General features: G+C 40.4%; 2 protein-coding genes across 3 annotated transcripts; both read left to right on the top strand.

Moving 5' to 3' along the window:
- The first annotated feature begins 142 nt into the window (after positions 1–142).
- Positions 143–17,242, top strand: ppp2cab (protein phosphatase 2 catalytic subunit alpha b). The gene is made up of 7 exons (XM_084073271.1): positions 143–500; positions 11,258–11,467; positions 11,976–12,149; positions 13,357–13,446; positions 14,190–14,351; positions 15,013–15,131; positions 15,651–17,242. The coding sequence occupies exons 1-7, from the start codon at positions 399–401 to the stop codon at positions 15,721–15,723; spliced, it is 930 nt and encodes a 309-aa protein (XP_083929397.1). The 5' UTR covers positions 143–398; the 3' UTR covers positions 15,724–17,242.
- Positions 17,243–18,281: 1,039 nt separating this feature from the next.
- skp1 (S-phase kinase-associated protein 1) lies at positions 18,282–25,581 on the top strand. 2 transcript variants are annotated; one of them, XM_084074450.1, is made up of 6 exons: positions 18,282–18,371; positions 19,388–19,505; positions 20,582–20,655; positions 21,889–22,032; positions 23,674–23,814; positions 24,779–25,581. In XM_084074450.1, exons 2-6 carry the CDS (start codon positions 19,409–19,411, stop codon positions 24,812–24,814), a joined length of 492 nt encoding a protein of 163 aa, XP_083930576.1. In that variant the 5' UTR covers positions 18,282–18,371; positions 19,388–19,408; the 3' UTR covers positions 24,815–25,581. The 2 variants fall into 2 exon arrangements, with proteins under 2 accessions (XP_083930576.1, XP_083930575.1); XM_084074449.1 differs by having other exon boundaries at positions 18,293–18,392; positions 19,406–19,505.
- Positions 25,582–26,866: the final 1,285 nt, after the last annotated feature.

Raw genomic sequence — 26,866 nt, 5'->3', positions numbered from 1 at the left:
CTATGCGCTGGGCGGTTCTCTGCCTCGGTGGGTGGGACAGTGAGGGGCGGGGACGTCCGGGTGACGTCACAGGGGCGGGTGACACTGACGTCTTGTCCCCCTACCCCCCCCTCGTCACAGTTTCATACTGTTCAGTCCAATCTGATCTGGCAGGTGGAGAGCACGCGTGTCTGTTAGTAGAGAGAGAGACGTGTTGTTGGGGGACATTCATACATTCATTATATACATACATACATACATACATACATACGGGTTAAATACGACGATATTCGATTAATCGATTCGATTGTACGAGTCCACACTTGAGTGTGTGCGGCTGAACTAATAAGCAGCAATCCGAATATCATAAACACACACACACACACACACACACACACACACACACACACACTACAGAAATGGACGAGAAACTGTTCACGAAAGAGATCGACGTGTGGATCGAACAACTGAACGAATGCAAGCAGTTGTCAGAGAACCAGGTCAAAACCCTCTGTGAGAAGGTGAGTTTATTGTTCCATTATTATCGTCAAGATGATCAAGTTATGTCAAAATGTGTCTTCTTGTGATGTCTCCCCTGAGTCTTCTCTCTCTCTCTCTCCAGCCTTCCAGACATTCTTAAAATGGCGTCTATAGTGTAACGTTACATTTCATAGTTTGTCTCTGACCATATTCGTCTTCTTGAAGCAACGTTTTGTGTAACGATTTCCTGGAAATAGTTGACTGGCAATATTCAAATGATGCAACTTACTATGTGAAGTAAAGACAGTTATAGTTACAGAGCTGTAGGCTACAGTGGCTACCAGTGGTGGATAAAGTACTCACATTTTTTACTTAAGTAAAAGTATCAATACTGCAATGTAGAAATATATTATTATATACTATTTTTAAATGGCCTAAATGTATGTTTTGTAATAATAAACAAAATCTACAAAGTAACTATTAACTAAAGTTTTCAAATAATTGAAGTGCGGTAAAGTACAATATTTGCCTTATGAGATGTAGTGGAGTACAAGTAAAACAAAAGTACTGAAAATTGGAAATACCTAAGTAAAGTATCAACATTGTACTTAGGTACAGTACTTGAGTAAATGTACTTAGTTACTTTACACCACTGTAGGCTACTAATAATAATCCATGCCACCCACATTCCACGTTTTATGAGCACTTCATGCTGACCTGTAACATCTCATTCATCGTTGACATTAAAAGACAACATTGTAAGTCAGGGGTTCTCAGCGTGGGGTCCTTGGGGGGTTGCAGGGGGCCCTCCTCCCCACTCCGCAGCTAAATGATTTATAGTTGATCTTCAAGTGAATACAACTAGAGAGAGAGAAGGTACAATAATTTACTATTTTGATCAGAGTTTCACTGAGAGACTACAGACATTCAGACAATACAAAACTACATGTCTAAAAAGGTCCCAGAAATTAGTTAAATAAATAAAGTCTTATTAAATGGGGGGTCTATTGCAGTGGTTCTCAACCTGTGGGTGGGGACATGATTGTGGGGGGGTCCCAAGATGATAGTGAAGTCACAATTTAAGGACTTTTAAGACCTTTTAATACCTAACAAAAAAAAGACCATTACTGCACCAAAAGTAATCAACAAACTATACTACAAAACATTGGCCAAATTGTCAAGTTATATAAGAAAGAGGCAAACATTTTGAAAATAGACTATCTACAAGCTCACAATGCCTCGCAACGCAAGGCGTTTTGAGCTTGTAGATCGGCTATTTTCACAATATTTATCTGTGGAACAAACAAACAAAATGGCGGGTCCCCAGGTCAATATGATTATTTTGGGGGGTCACGGCCTGAAAAGGTTGAGAACCACTGGTCTATTCTATTGCATACACAATTGGGGGGTATAAGTGAATCTTGGAGTAATACATAATGTTGTGTGGGTGCTTAACAAATTTAAATCAATGTGATAAAAGGTTATTATTTGCCTGTTTTTGTCCTTCCTCATTCCTCTATGCCTCGGCCACCAACCAATGATGACCACACAAGTAAAAGACAAGGCTCTTTCTGTCCTGCTACGCTGATTGCAAATGGAAAGCGTCAGACATAAATAACATCAAGATTTACTGGAAACCCAGCCTCTCCTAAAGACCCCTAGCTGTCCCTTACACAGGCTACTGAACCTGAGCTCGGAATGAGTGCATGTAGGCTTAAATATCAGTGGTGATGCATCTAGTCTAGTGTCATGTATTATGTGATGGCGACAAGCAAAAGTAGCCTATAGCCTGTTCTATTTGAGTGTGGTGCACCAGTATTGGAACATCAGGCACTTTGATTTCAGTTGAGCTACCTGATGGTATTGTATTGATTTCTAAAATATTACACATTTTCCTGTTTACGTTCTTTGTCAAGGTGACATTATCATTGCGTTTTAATGCATTTCAAAGTGCAGACTGAAAAGTCTAGTAGTTGGTCATTACTGCATGCTAATCATTTGATTTTCACACGTATGAGTGCAGCCTTTCCCTCTCGGCACTAAAAGGGTCGTAAAAGTAGCTCCCAACCCATCTATGGTGTGCAGTTGGCTCAAGGTTATAGGACCGGAGGCCTATTCTCCAGCGGTTTGTTTATCCCAGCATACATGTTCTTTCCTAGGCTGATAGTCCGACCCCAAAGTTTTACGTCCATTCTCCTCCAAGATTTCTTCAACCATGGATTGACCCCTCTTGATTATTGGTTCTTGAAGAAGGAAAGTCATCTTTACATTTGTGTAGGGAGGGAGCTGTTGGTATGAGGCAACCTTGTCATTGACTATCCATGTATGGAATCACGCAGGTCTTATAATATACGACGATATGTGGTCTTATTAATCTCTGTGTGTTTTGATCTCCTTGTACTTGACAGCCTGAACATTGAATAAACCACCAGAACAGTGGTCAAGTGATGAATTCACTGTCACCACACGCACCATCTGGTAGTGAATCAGCCACTCAGCACCACTCAATCAAACACACAATGAGGGAAGAAAGGCAATACGCAGGGCAAAACCACACAAGAAAATACACACAGTGTATGACCCCTATGGTCATAACAAAGGTAGAGGAAGAATGGCTTCAATCTGTGAACAAGAATAAAAAAGACTGTTGCATTTGAACGGCTTCTAAAATGTGATCTTTCGGACTGACTGTCCAAACTGTTATTTGCAAGTGATCAGATCGGATTTGTGTGTTCATTTCAGACATCGTTGACCTATCTGCATTGTTTGCGGTAACGACATAATCACATAGGCGTGAGTAATGCTTAACTTATTTACTCGTAATACGGGGTCTTAACGACAAAGTATAAATCAACTACCTAGGAATGTTGTGATAAGCAAAAATCAGTTTTCAGTTTCGCTGTTCAGACCAAACTGGTTCCAATCTATATAGGCTAAAATCTAGATTTGGGCTGCCAGTCTGAACTGAACATACTGTAGACATTGTGGCTGTGTGGATGCTGCCAGATACCTATTTTCAGTGGCATGGTGCTCGTGCCATGTGCTCCTGTTGTCAGCTCAGGTCCACTTCGGTTGACAACTGCTGTCACACATACTATATTGATTCTCTCTCTCTCTCCCTCACTAGCCACCACCGCTGTGTGCTGTTGACTAGAGCAGAGAATGACATATAATAATCGTTCACACATCTTTTGGTGTCGGATCTCACATGAAACACTGTACCTACAGTACTGCTCTTAGCCAAACACACAATGTATTCAGTGGAATACAATACACCTCCGCACCAACCAGCAGCTCCTGATTAAAAATAGCCAAGGACATGTGTGTGTTTGATTTAAAATTGCATCACAGTTCACCAACAAGCTCATTGTTTGTTTTGAAGGCAGGATCTGAGCATTGTTACTGAGGCTAGCGTTGCTCAGACTGACTCATAATGGAGTGATGGAGAGAGATCCCATTTTGGAATGCATGGGGGTGTGGATGGGTTGGGATGTGCTGTGTAATCCCCTACCCGGCCTTTTCATTTCCACATTCCAGCATTTTCCTCAGAGGAGGTTGAATAATATATTGAGTTGACGGCTGCCTTGCAGCCAAGTCATGCCCAGTGGTACGAACTTGTTGGAGCAGATGATGACGCGTTTTTTACTTGATTTGTACCAGATTTAGCTATCGGCTCATTTCCTTCTGCAGTTCCTGGGTACTTTACTGTAGGTGAACAGAAACTATGAAACTCAGTGCCACACCCATCATCTGACTGTGTAACGTAAGGCAAATTTAACTTTGTTTGATGCTTATCACATTCATGAGTTGCTGAATCATGTTCAAAGTCTTTGATAGTGAATATATTTGTTTCTACTGGATCTCAGTGACAACCTGTGTTGAAATGAAATTAAGTTCATCCTGCTAGAGGAAAGGAAAAACTGTTACATTAGCCTTTTTCTAAAAATAATTAATTGTCTATGTTACATCTAAAGATGTGGTTGTTGTAGTCCAAGTTATGTTGCCTGAGTTAAGAAAACTAAAGTTGGTAACCTCAGGACAGGAAATAAATGTAATAGTTGTAAAAAGTCATCAAGAATTTGACAATTTGACCCTCAATCCGAACTTATGGGCAACTCAATGCATTTTAGGGTCAATACTGCATATTCATTAACCACACAAAACCACAAACCCTAGTGTCTCTATTCTGGGGGAAACCGAGGCGAATATAGCAGATCTACAAGCTCACAAAAGGTCACGTTTGTGGGTTGTAGACTAGATGGGCTATTTTTGGTGTAGAGGAGAGAAAAGGAGGGGACCAAGTATAAGACCCTGGCTGTAGAACCCCAGTCAACTACTGTAAGTACAGTATATTGGGTAAGTGTTGCACATAACATTGCAATACAACAGAACCATTAAAGTAAACTACCTGACCATGCACAGCTAAGCATTAACTCACATCTGACTGCTCACTTTTCAAGGTTTTCCACCTTGATAACAGCTTGTGGTTTAGGAGATGCTGACATATTGACCATAGTAAACTCAAGTGGTGTGTCATGGTTTATCATGTGATGTAATGTTTGCGGTCAAACTTAAACAGCCTCCAGTTGTCTCCAAGAAGAAGATGACCTTTGGTCGTCTTAAATGGAATTTAATGGGCCTATAATGTTGATGTGTAGAGAAAACACAGACATGTTAACTACCCCAACCTTGTTTTTTCAAGAGTGGCCTCATTTTGTCATGACGGCAATTGTTTGAACCCACGTAATCACGCTCAAGTTTGCCCAGTTTGCGAGGGAACATTTGACCTTTTAAAACATTTCAATAGGATTATGTTGTTGTTGGAGCTGGTGAAACTGCTGACTTGACTTCTCGATGCCCTGCCCCTGACTAAACGGTTTGTTGATTGCGCGGTGGTGTCTGACGTCCCGTAATCTAAGCTTTTCCCAGCAGAGGCTGAGGCATGCCTAGGGAAGGTGTGGCTGGTTGGTGGTGGGCAAGGCAGGAGGCACTTGCGTAAACCTGTGCCGTCAGCCTTCTATTCACAGCTGGACTGGGATCTGTGCTGCAACAAGAGATGTGGGACCTTGCGTACAAAAGAGGTTTTAGGATTTAGCAGCCAAATTTGGGATTATAACCAAATCCAAGATAAAGGCACCATTTCTCGGAAAAAGTAATCTTGATGCTAAAAATTGGCAGCTTGCATTGGTTCTTCTGCCCAGTGTCTGTAGCCAAACAGTTGTCAAAGAGGTAAGAGCCAAAGAAAAGGATAAGTAATTAATTATTCAGTGTAGACACCTCGCCTAAATGTAAGCCCTGATCTCTGTCCCATTCTAGAAGATGCCGCTTAACAGCCATATTAATTAGCTGGCTCCATTACAGTTCATTCACATGGACGAGTTACTAGTCACTCACTATTTCAACAGCATTGCTACTGTAGGGTATGATCTATATATTGCTGTTTCCCATTCTGGGGTCCGGGCCCCCATTTTGGGGCGCCAAAGATCACAGGGGGATGTTAGGTCTTGTATGTTTGGAGGTAGTCCAAGATTATAAATTAAAACAAATTGCACAAAGTCTTGCTTTCGGCTGTCAGTCTGTATGCTTGTCTCAATGTGATATCAGTCAAACTTCAAAAATTGCAAAAATAGTGATGTAGAAGCTCACAACACGTTGCTATCCGACACGTTGTGATTTGTGAGCTTCTAGATCGATATTTTTTTCTATTCGTGAAAAACCTGTGTGTGTGGGGGGGGGCTTCCCAAAGTTGGGAACCAATGCTCTATATGATCATTATGATGTCATTTACACAGGTGAGACTAAGGTCAATGCTGAGGGCCATATTCCAAGTTATGATATTAATAGTTAAGCATTCAGGTGTGGTTACATAAAGACACTGCAACCTGATGTCATTTACTGTGTTCATACAATGCAGGCAGGGTAAGGTTGCATAGATCCAAGGCCAGGTTCTGAGTCACTAAACATAAAAGAAGGAAGACACCGTCCTCGGGTCCCGCACTGTAATGAGTTCAGCTGAATCATGAGAAACTGGAGGTTTGGACTGGAGGTTACTCAAGTTCACTTTTAGTTTAGCTTCTGTGTTGTGTTGCCTACAACATAAGGTAGACTTAAAGATGGAGTAAGTCATAGACTTTTGTTAAAATAAGTGTTAAATAGCTCTTATATTCTGATATTAATCAGTAGCGTCTCCTCGTCTCTCTAGCTCTTAGTAAACAGAAAATACATTTTCGGGTCAGGATACCAATGTTATCCAATCAGGGAGAACCCATACAGGATACAGGATAACCAGGTGACATTGGAACTGATGACACAAACAAATGAGCAGACAAAATTACATCTGCAACACTATAAAATTGAAGCTGATAAATGGGTACTTTCTTCTGATTGGATGACATTGGCAACTCACCTGTCTATTGCAATGACAACACTCTGTCTATTGCAATGATTGCTAACAAAACAGCGCTTTAACCAAAACAATATCACTTATACTACCTTAAAAAGGAAACGGAAAGCACCTTGACTTTGGTCAAAGTAGGTTAGTAGGCTACGTTAGTAGTCCAAACCCTCATTGTTGTGTGTTTAGTCTACACACTGTACCCCACAAAATCAGTCTGAGGCTGCAAGCGGTGGGAACTAGCCCTCAGTGAATTTGTGTCCCCAAACAAACAAAAAAGTTTTGTAACCGTTGGCCTGGATAATTCATGACCTCCTCTGAGTAGTCAGAGTTGGCTACAAAAACAAAGTAGTCGGAGTAAGACTGCCCTGTTCCAGTTAAAGGACTCTGGTTGACCTCTGTCTCATTCACTGGCCTGTTAACTCGTTATGGCTGAATTACTCATTAGCCTACATCATCAGCAAAGTTCACACATTTGCCCCTTGACTTGGGATTATTATGTGTGCCCACTTTCTTTTAGGGCTGCTATCTAAACTATATATTATCTTGTCAGCGATTATTCTATTGACATTTTTTTTTAGATTAATCAAATAATCCAGAAGGCAAGCACTTTTGTTTTTGGTGTAATTGATTTTTTAAAATATATATAAAAGTATCAACGCGAACATTAATTCTAAATCGATTAGTCTGATTAATCGCTTCATTATATGCTTCGTCCTGGAACGGTGTCATGCAAAAATAGCATTAAAATCACGTTGCATCTTGACAAGTTGTGAGCTTGTACTGTAGATTGTAGATCAGCAATTGTTTTGCTATTTATGAAAATCTATCGTTTTATTAAAATGTACTACCTAATTCATCATTATTCCCAGAGTATGGCATTAGCAGAATATCCGCAGTGTAAATATGATCATTTAGCCAGCAGTCACACATTTCCCACATCACAAGGTTAATGCGTTCACGGAGTAGTTCAATATTTATTCACTGGATGCATCCTTGTATTTAAACATGCTGTAAATGGTTTACTTTCCACTGTGGCTACAGTCAGTCAGATTGACTGACCTGTCCCATTTACAACACTTTGCTTGCATTGCATGCATGATTGTTTCCTCCTCTCAGAGTCTGAATTTCCATTTGAGTTTAATGGGGGATCTAAATAAATCCCCCCCAGATCCATTTTGATCACGCGCATCTAGAATATTCTCTTTTGCTTATAGCGACTGAATGGCTTCAGAGTCCGCCTAGTCATTGAAAGGCCTGATGTCACATGGTGGTAGAGGCACGTGGAGTGTGTGCGATATATAGGTCAGCAGCAGCAGTGCTGTGTGAGTATGTGTGTGTGCAACACTGACATTCTGTGTCACACACTCGCTGTGTCACACTGTCCCTCTCTGTCCCATCTGCCGCTGTCAGGTTGACAGGCTGTCTTCAGCACTCTGTTCTTGTCTCTCTCTCCCCAACTTAGCCTACATCAGTGGTTCTCAGCCTTTTCTGGATCAGGGCCCTGGCCAACTTGAACATCTGAAAAAGCATTTGTGGCCCACCCATCTGACCACTTGGCTGCGGTGTTGAGTCAGGTGGGTGGGCCACGTGCATTTTCGTGCAAAATATTTGTTTCAACGATCAATCAATTGAGTGCGTTTCGGCTTGGATCAATATACTTTTTTTCCCCCCCAAACACTACTCTAAACCTACAACTATTTGTACACTCTCAGTGTTAAATAAACTGGGGAAAAAAAGGTATTTCACTGTGTAGCTCGGGGTGCGAGAGATTTAAAAAAAAAAGTATCAAATGTGTTCCGTCTTCCGTGGCCTGATGCATATCATAATGGGGCTCGTTGAGAATCACTGGCCTACGTTATACTTCCTCTTACGATGAGCAACACGGTCATATGAAGAAGTATAAACTAATGTTGGCCTTATAAACACACACACACATAAAACACACACTTGTTTGTCTTCAATTGTCAGCACTGCCTGATTGTGATCTTCATCTCTTCTTCATCCTACAGGTTAGCACTGGCTGGCCTCTATCAGTCTCTCTATCTTTGACCCCCGCAGCCAGACAGTCAGACTGTTCCTTTGTCGTTCAATCTCAGTGCAGATCTCTTAGGATTTGTACCGTCTAAAGCTCCTTAAGCCGCTAACCCCAGACCTCTTACTGTACAGCAACCCCCTCGGTGTTAAGGGTCCATATTTGGTTCCATAGCTTTAAATGAACACTGAGGATTTTACTGTGTGTGCCACAGGCTGTTGTGCCATACACTGCAAAAATACTTGGCGTGTTAATCCAACACATGTCCATATTTACACTCTGAGTAAACAACTTGAGCCCTATTTTATACTACATTTATAAAAAGCCGATTTACAGACGCATTGTGAGCAGTGGTGGAAGAAGTACTCAGATATTTTACTTAAGTAAAAGTACCAATATACCACAGTATAAAAATACTTGTTACAAGTAAAAGGCCTGTGTTCAAAATGTTACTTGAGTAAAAGTACATAAGTATTGGCATCAATATATACTAAAATGTTTGAAAATAGCAGATCTACAAGTTCACAACGCGTCGAGTCGCGACGCGTTGTTAGCTTTTAGATCGGCTATTTTCAAATAGCCTAGGTATAAAATAGGGCTAAAGTGGTTAATGTATGTTTTATAATATAATGTATATCTGCAAAGTGACTATTAACTAAAGTTTTCAAATAATTGTAGTGGAGTAAAAGTAGAATATTTGCCTTTGAGATGTAGTGGAGTAGAAGTAAAAGTATTGGAAATTGGAAATGCTGAAGTAAAGTACAAATACCAAAACATTTTACTTGAGTACATGTACTTACTTAGTTAAAAGAGCCCATCTACAAACTCACAACATCCAATGTATTGTGAACTTGTAGATTTGATGTCAACACAGTTTAAAGCTGTCCCTGTTCCATTTCTATCTTGTGTCTAGTCACTGACCTGCTGTCTATCCAATGAACATGCAGTGCTGCACAGCTGATTAATTAAAGTGTATTGCATAGGATGTTCCACTTATTCAGAGAATGCTGATGGAATAAGGAGAGACTTGGTAATCGAAAACAAGCACAGCTGAGAAAACATGCTGCCTCATCAAATGAACGGGAAGATATCTGCACTCTGAAAATGTCTTACCGAGTAATCATTACTGCTGGCCGGGTGGGGAGGACGACCTCTGTCACTGTTGTGGTGACTCCCTCAGGTTGGCTGGGTGCCCGTTAAGCAGGGGGAGAGGAACTGGGAGGAATAGCGTGTTTTGTTCGTCCACTGTCGGGTGAAAAGAAGCACCTGGTGACTTATCGAAGTAGTAGGCCTGTCACAATTATTACATAATCGCCTAATCGCAATTATTTGAGATAATCGCAATTATTTTGCATAATCCAAAAATAATTCAAATTTGTAATCGTGACAGCCCTACGAAGGAGAAAGGTGCTCATCTACAACCTCCCACATGACCAACTGTAGGGGTCAGCAATGACAGGGCATAATGGCTAAGTTGAGAGAAAAAAGCGGAGAGACGGGAGAAACTAGCACTTGTAAGGGCTGTGGACCAAAACGGTATGACTGATGCAATTAAGAGCTTTTTGTACCAGAGTAGAGAACAAAAACAACCCAACTGCTTCTATTTTTGACTGACCCCCCCCCCCCCCCCTCCACATCAGAACAAGTTGCTCTGTGCTCTGTGTTCATTGTATGAGCGAACAACAGCGGCTTGAGTGTTCCCTCCAACTATAGTGGAAGCTGTGCTATTCTTGGTACCATGTTTATGGAGAAGCACACTGCTTCATTCTAGGAAGATGGGAGTCTGGTGCCAGCTTGCCAGCTATTGCGAGGAGCCTACAGCAAATGGCATGTACACAGCAGAGGCTTGTTTCATGGGAGAGAGATGACTGTTGGTGATGGAGGCCCGGGGAGCCATAAGTCATCATCACCACTGTGTAGAGTCTGCTAGAGGGATGGAGGGCTGGTTATTGCTTACAACCCATGATACGATGCGTATCGTGATTTTGAATGATGACCATGTCTTACAGAAAGATGATTCTATTAATCAGTTGTTGTGGTGTTGAGTAAGATATTGTCAGTCAATTAGTTACATTTTAGTGTTTTTAGTTTTTCTTTCTCCTCCATAAATAGAGTTAATTTCCTGAAAAATAATAACATTTCATGTAAGCATGAACTAAACTAAGAATATGTTGCTTGATTATCTGACTGAAGCGAGGCAGTCCACTCAGTGAGTGGGCGGAGTCTATGGTCTGGTGCCAAGCTAAAGAATGAAGTCAATGACTGACCTACTGGTCAAGAAACACATTATTATCTGGAGTATATCCCATGTAATATTGTGCAAGATAAATGATGCTTTTTTTCTCAATTATTTTTTTCTTCACCACCAGGCTAAGGAGATTCTGACCAAGGAATCAAACGTCCAGGAGGTGAGATGTCCGGTGACGGTGTGCGGGGACGTTCACGGCCAGTTCCACGACCTCATGGAGCTGTTCAAGATTGGTGGGAAGTCACCAGACACAAACTATCTGTTCATGGGGGACTATGTGGACAGAGGCTACTACTCTGTGGAAACAGTCTCTTTACTAGTAGCACTTAAGGTACGTACATGCTCTACGCTGTATTATTGCTTTATTATTATTCATTTTCTTTAACCCTGTGCCACCTGAGCTCCCTACGTTTTTTTTCTCTTTTTTTTGCTCTCAATCTGTCATAAAGGAAGATAGAATGTGACAAAACAGACCAGATTCCTGAATAAAGCAGTCATTAGATTAGAAACTATTTTAAAGATTTGAAGGGTATTACTGATAACTGGAAAAGTTTCCTCGCAGCTTTGCTGTTCAAGGTTTCATGGTCACAGTAAAGACAACATTTGAAACAGAATTTCTCAAGTACATTGATATACTGCACTTAACGCTAAAGGACAATTCTGTTGTAAAGCACATTTCTTTGGTAAGAGCAAGTGTGACCAATTCCTCCGGATAGGTTGACAATAATTATGTTCCATTGTTGTTCCTTACAATATGTATGGCTGACTCATGCACATTATAAAAAAACAAAAGGTAGCTTTTTAATAATTCTTTGCTTTCCCTGATGCCTCCTTTTCAGGTACGGTACCGGGAGCGCATCACAATCCTTCGAGGGAACCATGAAAGTAGACAGATCACACAAGTGTACGGCTTCTATGACGAGTGCCTAAGGAAATATGGCAATGCCAACGTATGGAAATACTTCACAGACCTGTTCGACTACCTCCCCCTCACTGCCTTGGTAGACTCCCAGGTGAGATGGCGCACTTTTCACGTCCATGAGTTTCACACGCATGCACTATGATCAAAGCAGGTATAGCGTTCTGTTGAACTTGAACAGGGCCTTTATTGATCTACAATAGGGCTGGGAAATTTACTTTTTTTCTTTTATTTTTATTTTTGACCTTTTACATGCTGCTATTTACAAGTTTTTTTCATTTGTTTTGTAAAGCGACTATTTAGAAAAGTGCTGTATAAATTGCTTGTATTATTAATCTAGCTCATACTGTAGGTTAATCGAGAAGCAGTTTTTTTTAAATACTTTTTATTTCTTGTATATCAACAAACTTGTATATTTTTGGGAGGGATCGGCTAAATCGATTAACCACTATTATACTTCGTTGTACAATGGTGGCTTACAAACATTGCGAAAATAGCCAATCTACAAGCTCACAACGCGTTGTGATGTGACCCGTTGTGACCTTGTAGATCGGCTATTTTCACAAACCTTTTTTTAAATCACTCATTAATCGTAATCAAGGCAAAAGTTTGAAATAATCGTGATATTTATTTGTAATCCCTCTTCAGTTGTAGTAAAGCAGGTATAGAGGGCCTTTGAGGTGGGTTAGGAGGTTTTCATGAGAGCAGAGCAGAGATGAATATTAGATTTAAATGTGGGTGGAAGGGAGAGGAATTTATTTCAGGGTTGGTTCGGCATGGAGCAGGGATTTTGTTTAATTGGATTTCAGCCTTTCTTGCACATGGCTTAAAGGGTCTGTGAGTGATATTTTTTGCCTAAATGAGTGTTAACGGAATTAGAACTGCAACACTATAAAATTTAAGCTGATAAATTGCCTTAGTGGAGTTCTCTCTCCTGAGTGGGTCAAATTGATATCCCGACATCTATTTTCTCGAACACTATAGCAATGATTGCTATTGGAAAATTACAGCTCAGTGTTGCAAGCTTGTAGATCAGCTATTTTTGAATATCCAAAGTATAATTTAGGTCAAAGTGGTTATGCCCTATTACTGTAACCAATTTTGCTGGGGACCCTCTTGAACCGCCTCAAGGGCCCCCTGGGGGTGCCGGTTGACCATACTTTGAGAACCACCAGTATACAATAAGAGACTGAGAGAGCGAGAGAGAGAGAGAAATATAGACGTATAGAGTTGCTTGTAAATCCATTTGGAGGCAGTGCATGTGATAGTGACACCTCTAATCTTTTGCCTCCTCATGTTAGATCTTCTGTCTTCACGGAGGCCTGTCGCCATCCATAGACACGTTGGATCACATCAGGGCACTGGACCGTCTGCAAGAAGTTCCACATGAGGTAATTCACCACTTAAACCCTATAGTTAGTTAACGTGGATGTCCCAGAGGTCTATACTTGGTCCCTTCCTTTCTTCCTTCTATACCAAATCTCTTCACCGAAAATAACCGATCTACAAGCTCACAGTGTGTTGCATTGCGATCTTGTAGACCTGTTATTTTCACCTAATGTTCGCCTATTCCAGAGGGCATGTTAGAAGGAGCTTCACAGCAAGAAAAATCATCAACATCAATTAATTAATCTAAATGAATTCACCAAACCTGTGTGTGTCCTGGGCATAACTCGAGAGCCGTCCACCAAACAGACTCAAACTTGCCATGTCTGTCCCATATGACCCTGGGGTGTGCAATGCTGATCGGACCAACGGTTGTTGTTTATAGGAGTGTGGGTACTCTTCATTGGCTAACGCGACCCCGTCTGCTAGACTGACTGGTTGAGCTTTGCATCACGTTTGTGCCGATGCGCTTAAATGTTGCCAACTTGCATCGTTCCCGCCTTGCATGGCCCCGAGTAGGCCAGTCAGAAACGGTGAAGTTTACAAATAATGTCTACAAATAAATGGCAATTATGCAAAATATAATACCAGAAACATATGTTGCTGAGTATAAGTCATCATTGATCAAATGAGTCCTTGTAATTGACCCATAATTCGAAAGCCTAGCACTCCGAATTGGCAGTCATAAATACGTATATGTATCAGTCCGTTCACCTGAAATGTTGTCTCCTTCGCTCTCTGCCAATAGGGTCCTATGTGTGACTTGCTGTGGTCAGATCCAGATGACCGTGGCGGTTGGGGCATCTCTCCTCGTGGTGCCGGCTACACCTTTGGCCAGGACATCTCTGAGACCTTCAACCATGCCAACCGCCTCACGCTGGTGTCCCGCGCCCACCAGCTGGTCATGGAGGTAACATAGTTTCAAGGATGTTTGTGTGTGTGTCTCAGTCTGTGATTGTGTACAAGATTGGACATTAGATTTTTGATTGATTTAAAAATGTATGCTTAATTAAAAGCCTATAGCAGTATGTCTGTTCCAAGCTTTGGCCATACTGTATATCGTACAACATTTGTTTACATTTTCCCCAAAGTTCGGCAACAAATTTACCTGAATGATTGAGTCAATGTTGCCGAAAGATCATTTGAAAATATAGTTTGAATTTCGTTTGTGATGCAGCCTGACAAAGAATTGCCTCACAGTGAAATTTAGCTTTGTTGGATTGTCTATTTCAAGCATGTTGCATTATTTATCAAGCAAGATTCAAGTGTATGCAAGTTGATTTTTGTACTGTACTGTACTGAAATGATTGGATCCCAATGACTTCTTGTAAATCAAGCACTGTAAGCTTTGGAAAATGGTCAGCAGTAAAATGTATACCATGATTTGAAGTCAGTGGACTAAACATACCACACTACTGGTATGGCACTTTTTAGGAATGACTCGGTTAGTTGCACAGTTTCATTTGGCTTATTTCTAAATTCAAGACCATGTTTTAATATTTCTGTACTACTAGATTTGCACTATATTAGTAGCTTTTTCTCATGATTAATAATGCATCTGCTTCCCTCAGGGTTACAACTGGTGTCATGAGAGAAATGTGGTGACGATATTCAGCGCTCCAAACTACTGCTACCGCTGTGGGAACCAGGCAGCTATCATGGAACTAGATGACACCCTTAAATACTCCTTGTAAGTATGACCAAATAAACCTGGGCCACTGTCTCCTTTTAAAATGGCCAAATAGTTAGCAGTAAATAAAAGAATGATAGTGGAAACCTTGTACGTCCAAAACCGTTACTTTTTAGGAAATAGGAAAAAAAAGAATCTGTGTTCCAATGGATCCAATGTAATTATTATTTAGTCGCAAGCTCTTGTTAATACTTTTCATTGGTTAAATATTTATAAAACCAACAGACTGAATTAACCACTTCAAAAAAGGTGAAAGTAGCAGATGTACAAGCTCACAACACATTGCAATGCGATGCGTTGTAGATCGGCTATTTTCACTACTTTTTCTTGACACTCTTGTCCGACAAAGTAGCACATTAATTTACGACAACATAAATAAGAATAACTTGAAATATGGAGATACAATTAACAGTCTGGGTTTGATGGTGTATTTTGCCTTTATTTCTGTGTACCTTGGCAGAGATGATTCCAGTGATAGGAAAACATTTTGTTGAACAAAATCTATTTGTTTCTTCACAGCCTGCAGTTTGACCCTGCGCCACGCAGAGGGGAGCCCCATGTCACTCGTCGCACCCCAGACTACTTCCTGTAAACCCGGTCCTTTGACCCCTGTACAGTTCAAGGTTCAAGTTCAGTTCAGTCAAGTTCAGTTCGGTCCAGTATTGCCATGATATGAAACTAATACAGTATCTTCAACAGATAAACAGCATAATATGAAACTACAGTACCTTCAACAGAGAAGTGAATGGGGCGAGGGGGGCCTAAAGCCTGATTTATACCTTGTTGTATGACAGTGTATAAATTAAGTATAACGCAGCAGTGTACATTGTATATTCACACAAAGATCTATTAACGCATTCAGAAACAAATATGTATCTGGGTCTATGGATGGACCAACAAAAAAAGGTGTTTGCCATATTCATTACAATATTCATTGCTGACGACCCCTTTTCATCAATGCCACTATTTTGCAACAACAGCGACGTGATAATTCTTCAATCCTGTACCTTTCTAGCTTGGCTGACTGCGATACAAGATGAAAGCAGTATTGATACCGTACGTTGCTCCTTCAAATCCCAGCTGTGTGAATCCCACATGCCATGGTTTTATTATTTGGATCCCTTCATTCTTTTTGTAAGATATTGAAACATGACTTGTTTGCACTTTTGTAAATCTAAAGAAATGTATAAAATCACCTCAATGGTTCAAGGTTCATGGTTCAAGAGGTTGATGAAGATGTTTCACACTACGGAATGTTTTTCTATCATTTTATTGATCTTGATTTGATTTATTTTCTTTTTCATTTCCCAGATATATAACCTTTGAAGTTCAAGGTTCAAGTTGTTTTTATGTGTGGTTATTTTCTCTCTAGTACAACATTTCAGGAAAACCTTTCATATGCGTTACCCAGCCCGTAGTGTTGCGTAGCCAGACGATCGGAGATCTCCGCCTACTGACACGTTGGGTGACATCTAAATTCAATGTATGCACTAAGAACTGGGTGGAAACGATTCAGAAAAAAGAACGGCAAACGGCATTGCAGAATCAATATTTGATTTTTGTTTTCAAAGCAGCTTTATTATGGCTCTTTTTGACTCCGAAGTAACCCAAAGCCTTCCATAACCTGAAACTTTCCAGAACCTGTGAAATTATGTGACATTCTTTGTTTCTTTTTTATTTCCGTTATAACCAGAACCACCCCTGAAGTGGGGGAGTACATCAGTATAGCTTCTGAGGTTCCCAGAACTCAGGGTTGGTACTAACTTCTGAGCAGGGCCCAAATTAGGTTCTGAGAACCTTATATGAAACTGAGCCGTAGGCATAGCGTATGGATGGACACAGATCCAGAACCCCTGTAATACATTTCAGGGCATTGTTTGCTTATTTCTTGTAGTCGAAAAGAACCATTTGCGGTCGTTCTCGCTGATGTTCTAGACCCTATATTAAATTGGTGGAGATCGTGGATCGTCAGGCTATGTGAGACTAGCCAGCCAGCTATGTATAATAGCAGAGATAAAGGATGTTCATGCATGTAAACTCACTGGCTCCTCCTGAACTAGAGTCTGTATTAACCAACCATTTGAATAATAAAGTTGAAAGTTTGTCCTTGATCCTGGTTTCCATTCACTCAGTATGCTGAAGATAAAGATGTGTGGATGAGACAGCTCAAAAGTTGGTCTAGCTTGCAGGCATGGTTCATTTTGAATTATGTATTCATTTTGATTTATTTTTGCATTAGATTGTGACCATCTTACAGGCTGTCAGTAATATCAGTTTACATGAAAGACTCTAGATTAATTGATTTCTGAAACTTTGAACATCTCTTGAGAGGCTAACTTGGTGGTTTATCAGGAATCTGATGGAAGATTCCTCTCTAGGTCAAACTCCAAAATGTGTAGATAGCGCCATCTTGTGATAGAATACATTAAAGGTGGAATTGGATTATATATTAAAAACAAATGTAGTTTGGATAATGCTATGCAATTTAATGTGTATACACAAGTATGTAGACATACATACACAACCAATTAAACTAAATGTGCCATTCATATGTTTTGCCTCTGCACTGATTCTAATTTAATCTCTGCTTAGTAGCGCGAGCTTGCCCTAAAGCCACGCATTTTAATTCAGTTGACTAACTGTTTGTATATATTTATAATTTATGCATGAAAATACATGATACAACATAGTAGGATAGAAGTCCGTGTACAAATTAACATAGTCAAATTAAATGATAAGGCAGCAGCAGTGTTGTTGTTCTAGCCGCCACCTTATTTTCTTCCCATCATTTGTGACAAAGCGAAAGGTAGGTTAAAAGATCCCATGGCTGGGATGCACTACGGACGCTGTCATTGGCTATTCGGTAATTCGCTGTGAACCAGCGTTGCCAGATTGTGCGAGAGAAATAAGCAACCAGATCTATGAAAACAAGCCCAAAAGAAGTGAGGCGACATCATGGGCCACATGAGCACTCAGACTATGATTGATTGTAATAAGCACCTAAACTTTAGAAACGAGCATAAAAAAGGAAACCACCAACATTTGCTCTGAACCGCAGCGAAAACGTGGGCGGAAAACGAAAACAACAGTTGCCCTGACAACCAACTAGCCAATCAAAGTGCGACAGCCCGTCCCCCCGGCTATGGGAGGTAGACTCCAGCAGAGAGAGAGAATTCAGTACTAGTAGTTGTTGTTTATTGCTCGCTGGCCTGGCTGCCCGTCTTGTTTCTCCTGCGTTGAGTTGACTTTAAAACATTCACAGTAAGTAACAACTCACACTTGTTACACAATATTCACATGTTATGAACGGTTCAACGTAGATGTTAGACCACATTTTGTACCTTTATTTACCTCCTAATACTGAATGTGAGCCTGTAGGTGGACGCTGCTGCTACGAGGCCTTGCTGACAACGCAGAGTGCTAACATTAGCTCCGATGCTAGTAGCGTCATGATGCTACTAGTTGTGGTTTGCTGTTTAGCTTGCTAATTATTAGCGCGTTAATTGGTACATTGGGCAGCAATGATTAAACACAGGCAGCTAATTAAATACACATATTACGTGAACCTTAAACTTCACGACAAGTCGGGGTAACAGCTAGCGAAGCTAAGCAAACGAGCTAGCTTCCCTGTTTCCCGGTCGGTGGGTAAGCACTGAGCAGCTTTAACTTGTTTAGCTGAGTAGCTGCTAACTGCTAGCCTGGGTATGATTATAATTGTGACATTATAATATTAGAGACCTGTCGTGATGATGTGGAATTAGGCTTCTGTGGCTGAAGGCAGCACCGAAACCGAATACGTTTCTGTTCCCTTTATGTCTACTTGGCAAAGTAACTCAGGTCACTGGTGCACTACCTGTCATGGTCAACTGCTGGTAGTCAGTTAACAGTACAAAGTAAAATCCCGAGTGTTCATTTAACTCATGGTGTACAAAATAGAATAGTCCTGTAAGGGTTGATTTGTACACTATGTTAGGTTACAAATTGGTTGGGGTCCATTTGTACACAATCTGTGTTACATTTTGTTAAATTTTGTATGCTCTTGAGTTACGAATGTTTTGGGTCCATTTGGTTCCTTATTGTATGAGTTTAATTAAAACAGGACTTTACTGTAGTGTGTAGTAGGCATTACAAATTGTCAGTTGCATGTCAACTAACAATAACTCAAGATTATACAACTTATGTTTACTGTGTAATGTACGTAACTGAAATAGTTTGTTACATCAGTTGTTTTGCTCATAACTGTATGATAATTAAAGTGTTCTCTATTATTCCAGATTATGCCTACAATAAAGTTACAAAGTTCGGATGGAGAGATCTTCGAGGTGGATGTTGAAATAGCCAAACAATCTGTCACCATCAAGACTATGTTAGAAGGTACAGTGCTGTTGTCATGTCATTGATCATTGTCATGTGGCTAGTAGCAACATGCAGTAGTGTTGGCCATTCGCTTACACAGTTAAAGGGCCATGAAATCCTAGGCCAATTTTGTTGTCCTGTACAGGTTAAAAACAACAGACAGATGAAAAATGGCTTGCTGGTCTTACAGTACACTGTGATGTAATTAATGTAATCAGAATTATTTTTATTGGCACCTCACGGATTTACAGGTGTAAAACGGTGGGTGAAATTCGTTTTTGTGCAAGCTCCATCATTTTTTGTTCTTTCCAGAAAGAGAAAAAAGAGGGGGCAGGGGGAGCAAGGGAAAACGGAGAATAAAAAAACTAAAAGGTATCTATATATTTACACATAGCATATCCATCCATGCAGCATGGATATGCTATGTGTAAATATGTAGTTGCAGTTCATATTAAAGCTGCCTCTTGATTGAGTGGTAGAAGTTTGGTCTCATGTGGGTGGGAGACCCGTGTTTAAAACCTGGGTAGGACATAATGCTGTTAGTTTTAGGTGTGCCAGTGTGCAAATCACTTACAGTAGTCAATAGTATTGTCAATGCTTGCACATTGGCACTCCTAAATCAAATGTTTGTGATCAATTTAACGCACATATCTTTGTGTTTAGCCAAACTTTAATAAACTTTATTTATGGAGCATTACAAGTAAAACTTGAAAGCACACCTAAGTCTAACACACCCATTATTGTATTTGCTGCATTTTCTTTGCTTACATCATACTAGTTTAGTGTACTATAGGTCATCCTGCCATGTTTCACCCTTCTGTAGTTTTTAACCTGTACATGAAAACAAACTACAAAATCATATATATATATATATATATATATATATATATATATATATATATATATATATATATATATATATATATATATATATATATAAATATAAATTAGGGATTCGCACATGCCTTTAAACTGGCTATTCTAGGAATTTTCATTTCGTCCAGAGGACAATGTCTGTACAAGATTTGTAAGGGAAGTGACTGACAATAAAGGCTGATCGAGTACAATTGTCTTTGTATTTGCATGTTGTCTAGATTTGGGAATGGATGATGAAGGAGATGATGACCCAGTTCCTCTCCCTAATGTAAACGCTGCCATCCTCAAGAAGGTAAGATAACACACACGCACTATGGTCACCTCTACTGGGTAGTGCAGGTTACCACCCCCCATATTCTCCTCTACCTGCCTGAGGGGCACCCTAGGCATGCTAAACTCTTAGACCACTCTTATGCCCCCACTACGTGTTAGTGTGGTTGCGTATTTTTGTCAAACGAAACCAAAACATTGATTTACTGTATGTGCTCAATTGAGACTGGTGATTGTTGGATATAGGCTTTAATTACTGTTAATTACTTCTACATGTCAAACCAACTGATGCTTATTAATTTGAATAATACATACAGTAAAGTGAACATAGCCCCCTTAAAATAGGGAAGTCGCACAGCTATGTTTTTCAGCACAAATTCGACAGTTATAGTCTGACCTTGGAGATTACTAAACAAAACGCACCACGATATTAGTGATGCTTGAACTGATGTCCACCTGTGACATATTTAGAGTTTGACACCTAGTCTAAGAAACCAAGATTTAGACCGTTGGAACTGAGATTTATGCTGTTTCTTGATCAGATTCTGCCTCTTGGCTTAGAACGGTGTTGAGCACTCAATAAGCTTGAGTCATATAGTGTCACATGGCAAAAATAGCAGATCTACAAGCTTACAATGTGTCATGATGCAACATATTGTGAGCTTGTACATCTGCTATGTTCACTGCACAACACTGGTGTACGATGAACTACAAATAAAGCTCATGGGCCTTAAAGGTGAGAATTCTCACCTATAATTAAATGCCCAGAATAGGAAGATCAATGTGGTTGTAAGTGCTGCGTTAACACCTTTTCTCCAGAGCCACAACACAAGAACCATTTCAATATGATGCCAAATATATCCGACTGATCGATGACTGGAGCTTTTACTGTTGTTGTGTGGTGATGATATTGATAAGAAAGATATTGTTGCAGTTGCCAGTTGGGCAGAAACCTTGTATCTCCATGTTTAAACCTTTTTGGTATTCATTCCCTACCTCGTTGTACGAGGTGTCATGCTAAATTAACGAAAAGTGACAGTGGTTACGTGTGTCTGTGGGTTTCTTAAATATGTAGTCAATGAAACATATTAACAAGAGCTTGTGACTAATTAATAACTGCTGTACCGTGGATCCATTAGAACTTAGGTTATTTTTTCCACTCGACAACATTATTATTGTAGATGGGGTATTTTTTGTCTTAAAAAGGGTAGGGTAAGCCTGATTAAATTTTAAACTGACATGCATATTCGTTCAGGTGATCCAGTGGTGCACCCATCACAAAGACGACCCCCCTCCCCCCGAGGATGACGAGAACAAGGAGAAGAGGACAGATGACATTCCTGTGTGGGACCAGGAGTTCCTCAAAGTGGACCAAGGCACCCTGTTTGAACTCATTCTGGTGGGTGGACACACGCACGCGCGCGCGCGCGCGCACACACACACACACACACACACACACACACACACACACACACACACACACACACACACACACACACACACACACACACACACACACACACACACACACACACACACACACACACACACACACACAGAGTGTAGGCCTGTCACAAAGAATGTGACAGGCCTACACTGTGTGACATATTAACATTCTCCTGTTGGTTCAATGTTCATATATTTTCTAAAATAGTGGAAATAGCAGATTTACAAGATCTACCGCTTGTAGATCTTGCAGATCGTTATTGGAAAGTATAAAATTACTAGTCTATACCTGCTATTTCCACCGACCGTCCATCCGGGCCATGGAACTGCTACCATGAGTATGGATCCCATTGCTCGTGAGGACCGTTCAGAAAAACGTAAATAAGCAGCTTAAATTTGGGAAAAGTAAAAAACTGACTTGGCCACAGTCTTCATATACCAATGGTCAATGCCCATGTGCAAGTTCAGATGAATTGGTCAACCCACTAAGGAGAAAAATGTGGATCAGACAGAATGATGGACAGTTTTTTTTGTTTATCTTCAGAAAATGTATAGTAGGATAATACATTTATTTTGATTATACCGGTCATTGTCAGTCAGTTCTTTCTATATATGTGATTTGTCATACTGTATTTGCCCTGTGCAATTTGTTTACAGCCTAAAAGCCAAAGTCAAATGTATTTGTATTTTCCAATGTTCATTCCCCAAAACACAAAATAAATGATTAATTGCAATTATTTGTATGACAATTAATCAACTAAAGTGGCGTGATGGTGACGGTGACAGGCCTAGAGACACACACATGGATCAGTTTTACCACCATTGATTTGTATTTTCCTTGGCTAAGAAACCAGCAAGTTCAGAGTCAGACAAAACAGAAGTTGCTTAGTGACGGGGTGTGGGTTAGGCAGTTGCCCTAAAGAGAAGGAAGTCCTTGGAGACAACTGGCCAAGGTGCAACACACCAGCACTAAATTTAGCCTCATGTGAAATCTCTCCAACGGCGTTATTTAAAGGTAAACAAGAGGCAGTGCAAGGGTAAAATACCTGTCCACCACCGTATAGTCTAGGGACTGTGGTGCATGCACAATTGGCTGTACTCAGGGAGGGAAGCTGGATGGGGAGGGTTAATTGGTATAATGGCTCAAACTGGGGTAAACATAATTGGCTACTCTTAAGAAGAAGGTAAAACAGAATAAAGAATTATGGAAGCTAGACCAGGCAAGTCCTCTGACTTGTGCACTGGCTAAGCTCGTCCCAATTGCACATTAGGCAATAGATTGACATACAGCTGTGAGGTCTTGGGAAATGACACCAAAGCTCAGGGCCGCTGTCATCTGAGTAGATTGGACCCCCCTCCGGGCCCCTGTCTCCTTGAAATGTTTACTTGCACCAGCTATGAGAACCAGGGCACTCCGACGTCATCATTTGTGTGTCCACAGCGGTTAGTAGCCTTGCTACTGATTGTCGGTGTGCAGGGGTTGATTTCTACTGGGGCCCCCTTTTCTAAAAATGTATGCACTCGTGATGTTGTTACAGTGCTCTGGCTAAAGTCTAATGTGTTTTTGTTCAATCTCTTCTCTCTCGCTCTTTAGGCTGCCAACTATTTGGACATCAAAGGCTTGTTAGATGTCACCTGCAAGACGGTGGCCAACATGATCAAAGGCAAAACCCCAGAGGAGATCAGGAAGACGTTTAATATAAAAAATGATTTCACAGAGGAGGAAGAAGCCCAGGTACACCACCCATCCATGTTGTTATTGCTGACTTTCCTCTGCAAGCTTCCTCTAAAGAAGTTAAGCCTGTTTAACACTGTAGTGTGACTGTGTTGCTTGCCAAAAAGAGCTCATATACAAGCTAACAACACGTTGCATCAACAATTCCTTTTGGCAGGCAACACCCTCATGCAATGGATTATGCATTAAACTTTAATGCATACTAAGTTTTGACTATATGGCGAATATATCGACAATTGGATTAGTCCAATCGTCAGTTGTTTTTATTGTCAGATGTTTTTGGCTGATATTTGTCATTGTATTTAGCAAATTAATGGTCTGCCTCCTTGAGAATTAAACTCTTCAAACATGGCCAAATTAAATGTAAAGCGCAATACAAAGCGTGCACAAAATGTTAATCAATTTGGGCCATTCCAATGATTATAAGGCACGCTCTTGTTGCCCTTATTTCCGGCGAATCTATGCTACAAAACTCAGTCCCCTCCCCGGTAGGTAGGCTATACTGAATGGAGCATAGTAGAGAACAGCAGGGGAAAGAGGGAATAGCTTTTGCTTTCCTAGTTGTTTATCAGCTACTGTACGTTTGATAGCTGTATATATAAATATTTATATGTTCAAGGACGAGCCGTAAAAACTAAAATCAAACTACAGCTCTAGTTTCTACAAATCCTCTCTGTGCATTTGCAAGCTAGATAACGCAGGAACGCATGTCCCTCCGGTCTCGCAAGATCCAGCACTTGATTCTTAACTTTTGCTGTCAAGTCTGAATATTAAAACTTGTGTCAGTTATGTTTAGTCAATCATTGCGATTTGAAATCGCAATGATTTGTGTGACAACAAATTATGTCACACCTCAAAAGAAAAGGAAAATGTCCTGTTAAATCAGTTTGGGCCATGTTCTTTTATTTTATTTCATTCTTAGATCATGCTTGACAATGTGTATTAACCTGTGCTTCCTATTCAGGTACGCAAAGAGAACCAGTGGTGTGAAGAGAAGTAAGGGGGGGGTCGGTGGAGGATCCTGCCAACACTACACCACACTGAAGAGGACTCGTCCCAATTAACTGGTTGCACTGGCACGCTGTTCATACTTGTTAATATTCACATTTAGTATATTTAGAACGACCACCACCACTCAACCCCCTTTTCTGTGTACTGACAGCATGGTCCATTTTAGCCCGCTTGTGTGGCGCAAATAATTTAAATAAAAATTTAAAAAAAGCTCTTCTGTTTCCACACATTTTCTCCTGGCTTTATATAATCACAGGAAGTGTATAGTCCAGGTTTTATCCCCCCCCCCTTCTCCAGAGTAGATGATACAACACTCCTTTCCCCCATTTTTAAGCGCTACAGTTCTGTTTTTTACTGGACGATTGCTTTCTTTTTGAGTCAATGGAGTAAAGGCTTTTTTTCTTCAGAACTGAACTGAAAGATTTAATATTGTTGGGTTTTTATTTTGTTTTCCTGTATATGCATTTTGTTCTGTGCTATCCTTGAAGTCATGTTAAAAGAGGACAGGCTGTTATAGGAAATCTGAAGTTTGAGGTGGAAAATACGATGTGTGTGTGTGTACATTATGTCCTGTGGACTGGAAGTACTTGTCAGAGAAGTAAAAAGTTGCTGTCACAACTCTGGGGTAATTCTGCTTTCTGTTCATGTTGTATTGAATTGGAAACTGTTCTCAGATCAACTCTGATGGCATTTAGAATGACCAACCATGCTATGTTACGGAGGTAATTAAAGGATATTAAAATGTGCCATCTGTCATGTTCTGTTCTGTGTGTTGACCAGGAAGATGGATTGATTTCATTTAAATTCTGTATTGTAATTTCTAAAAGCTGCATGATTTGAGCTCTATGTCTGAAATGGTCCATCGATATGAAGGTAGTATGGTGTCATCTTGTAAGTCACTTAACACCAATCTTTTTTTAGAGACTAATAACTTGTAATTGATTCTGATTATGTATATTTCTTTATTTGTTGCGTCTTGGTTTGCTATAGTACCTGCGATATACCTTTTGGGGCCTTTAAAATAGAGAGACAAGTGCAATGCCCATTAGAACCCATGCCCCTTTGGTTATGCAATACCTGCTGTCAGAGTACTTGGTGCATTACCCATTTTATCATAGTTGTTGTAGGCCATTCTCATGTAATATTGATGACATCAGGGATCTCCATTTATGGGGATTTGTGGATTTATAGATAATTTGGGAAAAACGTCACAACTGGCACCACACTCCTCTGCTCTTCGGCGAAGTCGACCGGTCGGAAGGTTCTCGAGATACACAAAGGAAAGATAAACAGATTGTGCTTTCATAGAGAGACGGCCTCCAATGTCCTCTTATAACGGATACTGATAAGCAATATGGGGTAACCCTGGCAACCTGATATTAACAAACATGGTCACCATGAGATTGCCTTTGTAACAGTATCAAAAGGCAATCTATAAGATGGAGATACTAGCAGGGCAAGAGTTGCGTGGGTGTAATAGACAAATTACTTGGAGGCCAGTTGATAGATGACATCAGTACTGTGATGTCAGGCATCTCCATATTTGGGCAAACCCAATTACTCCTGTCCGACCTGGGGTGTAGGGCTGGTTGAAAGAGACTACTTAATATTATTATTATAATAGGTAGAATGAAGATAGATAGGCTATCATATACATATGATTTATATTCTACCTTTATAACTGCAAATAAATATGGTAGTTTATTAACATGAAGAGGTTATCACATTTCTTTACTCAACATGTTATTCTTCTGGTTCTGAATAAACTAAAGCAGATGGGCATGACATAAGGGACAGAGCTCATCACTAATTGTTGTGTGTTTGTCAAACAACAATCTGCTAGCTTTCCAACAATACAAGGCGTGGTCTGACGACGGGCGCTCAGTCGCTCTGGTTCGCTGTGGATTTGACGTCTGACTAAGTGATCACTGGCTGAATCCAATTAGGGCGCGTGACGTCATCAAACGCATGTCGCCTACTGTATAAAAAGCGTGGTCCGACAGGTTTCTTGGCAGTAGGAATATAACAGAAGCAGACTTCA

The sequence above is a fragment of the Gymnoscopelus microlampas genome (genome assembly GCF_963454915.1).
Source record: "Gymnoscopelus microlampas genome assembly, chromosome: 12".
NCBI classification, from domain to species: domain Eukaryota; kingdom Metazoa; phylum Chordata; class Actinopteri; order Myctophiformes; family Myctophidae; genus Gymnoscopelus; species Gymnoscopelus microlampas.
The sequence above is the reverse complement of the archived record's forward strand: the minus strand, read 5'-3'. Positions and strand labels throughout refer to the sequence as shown.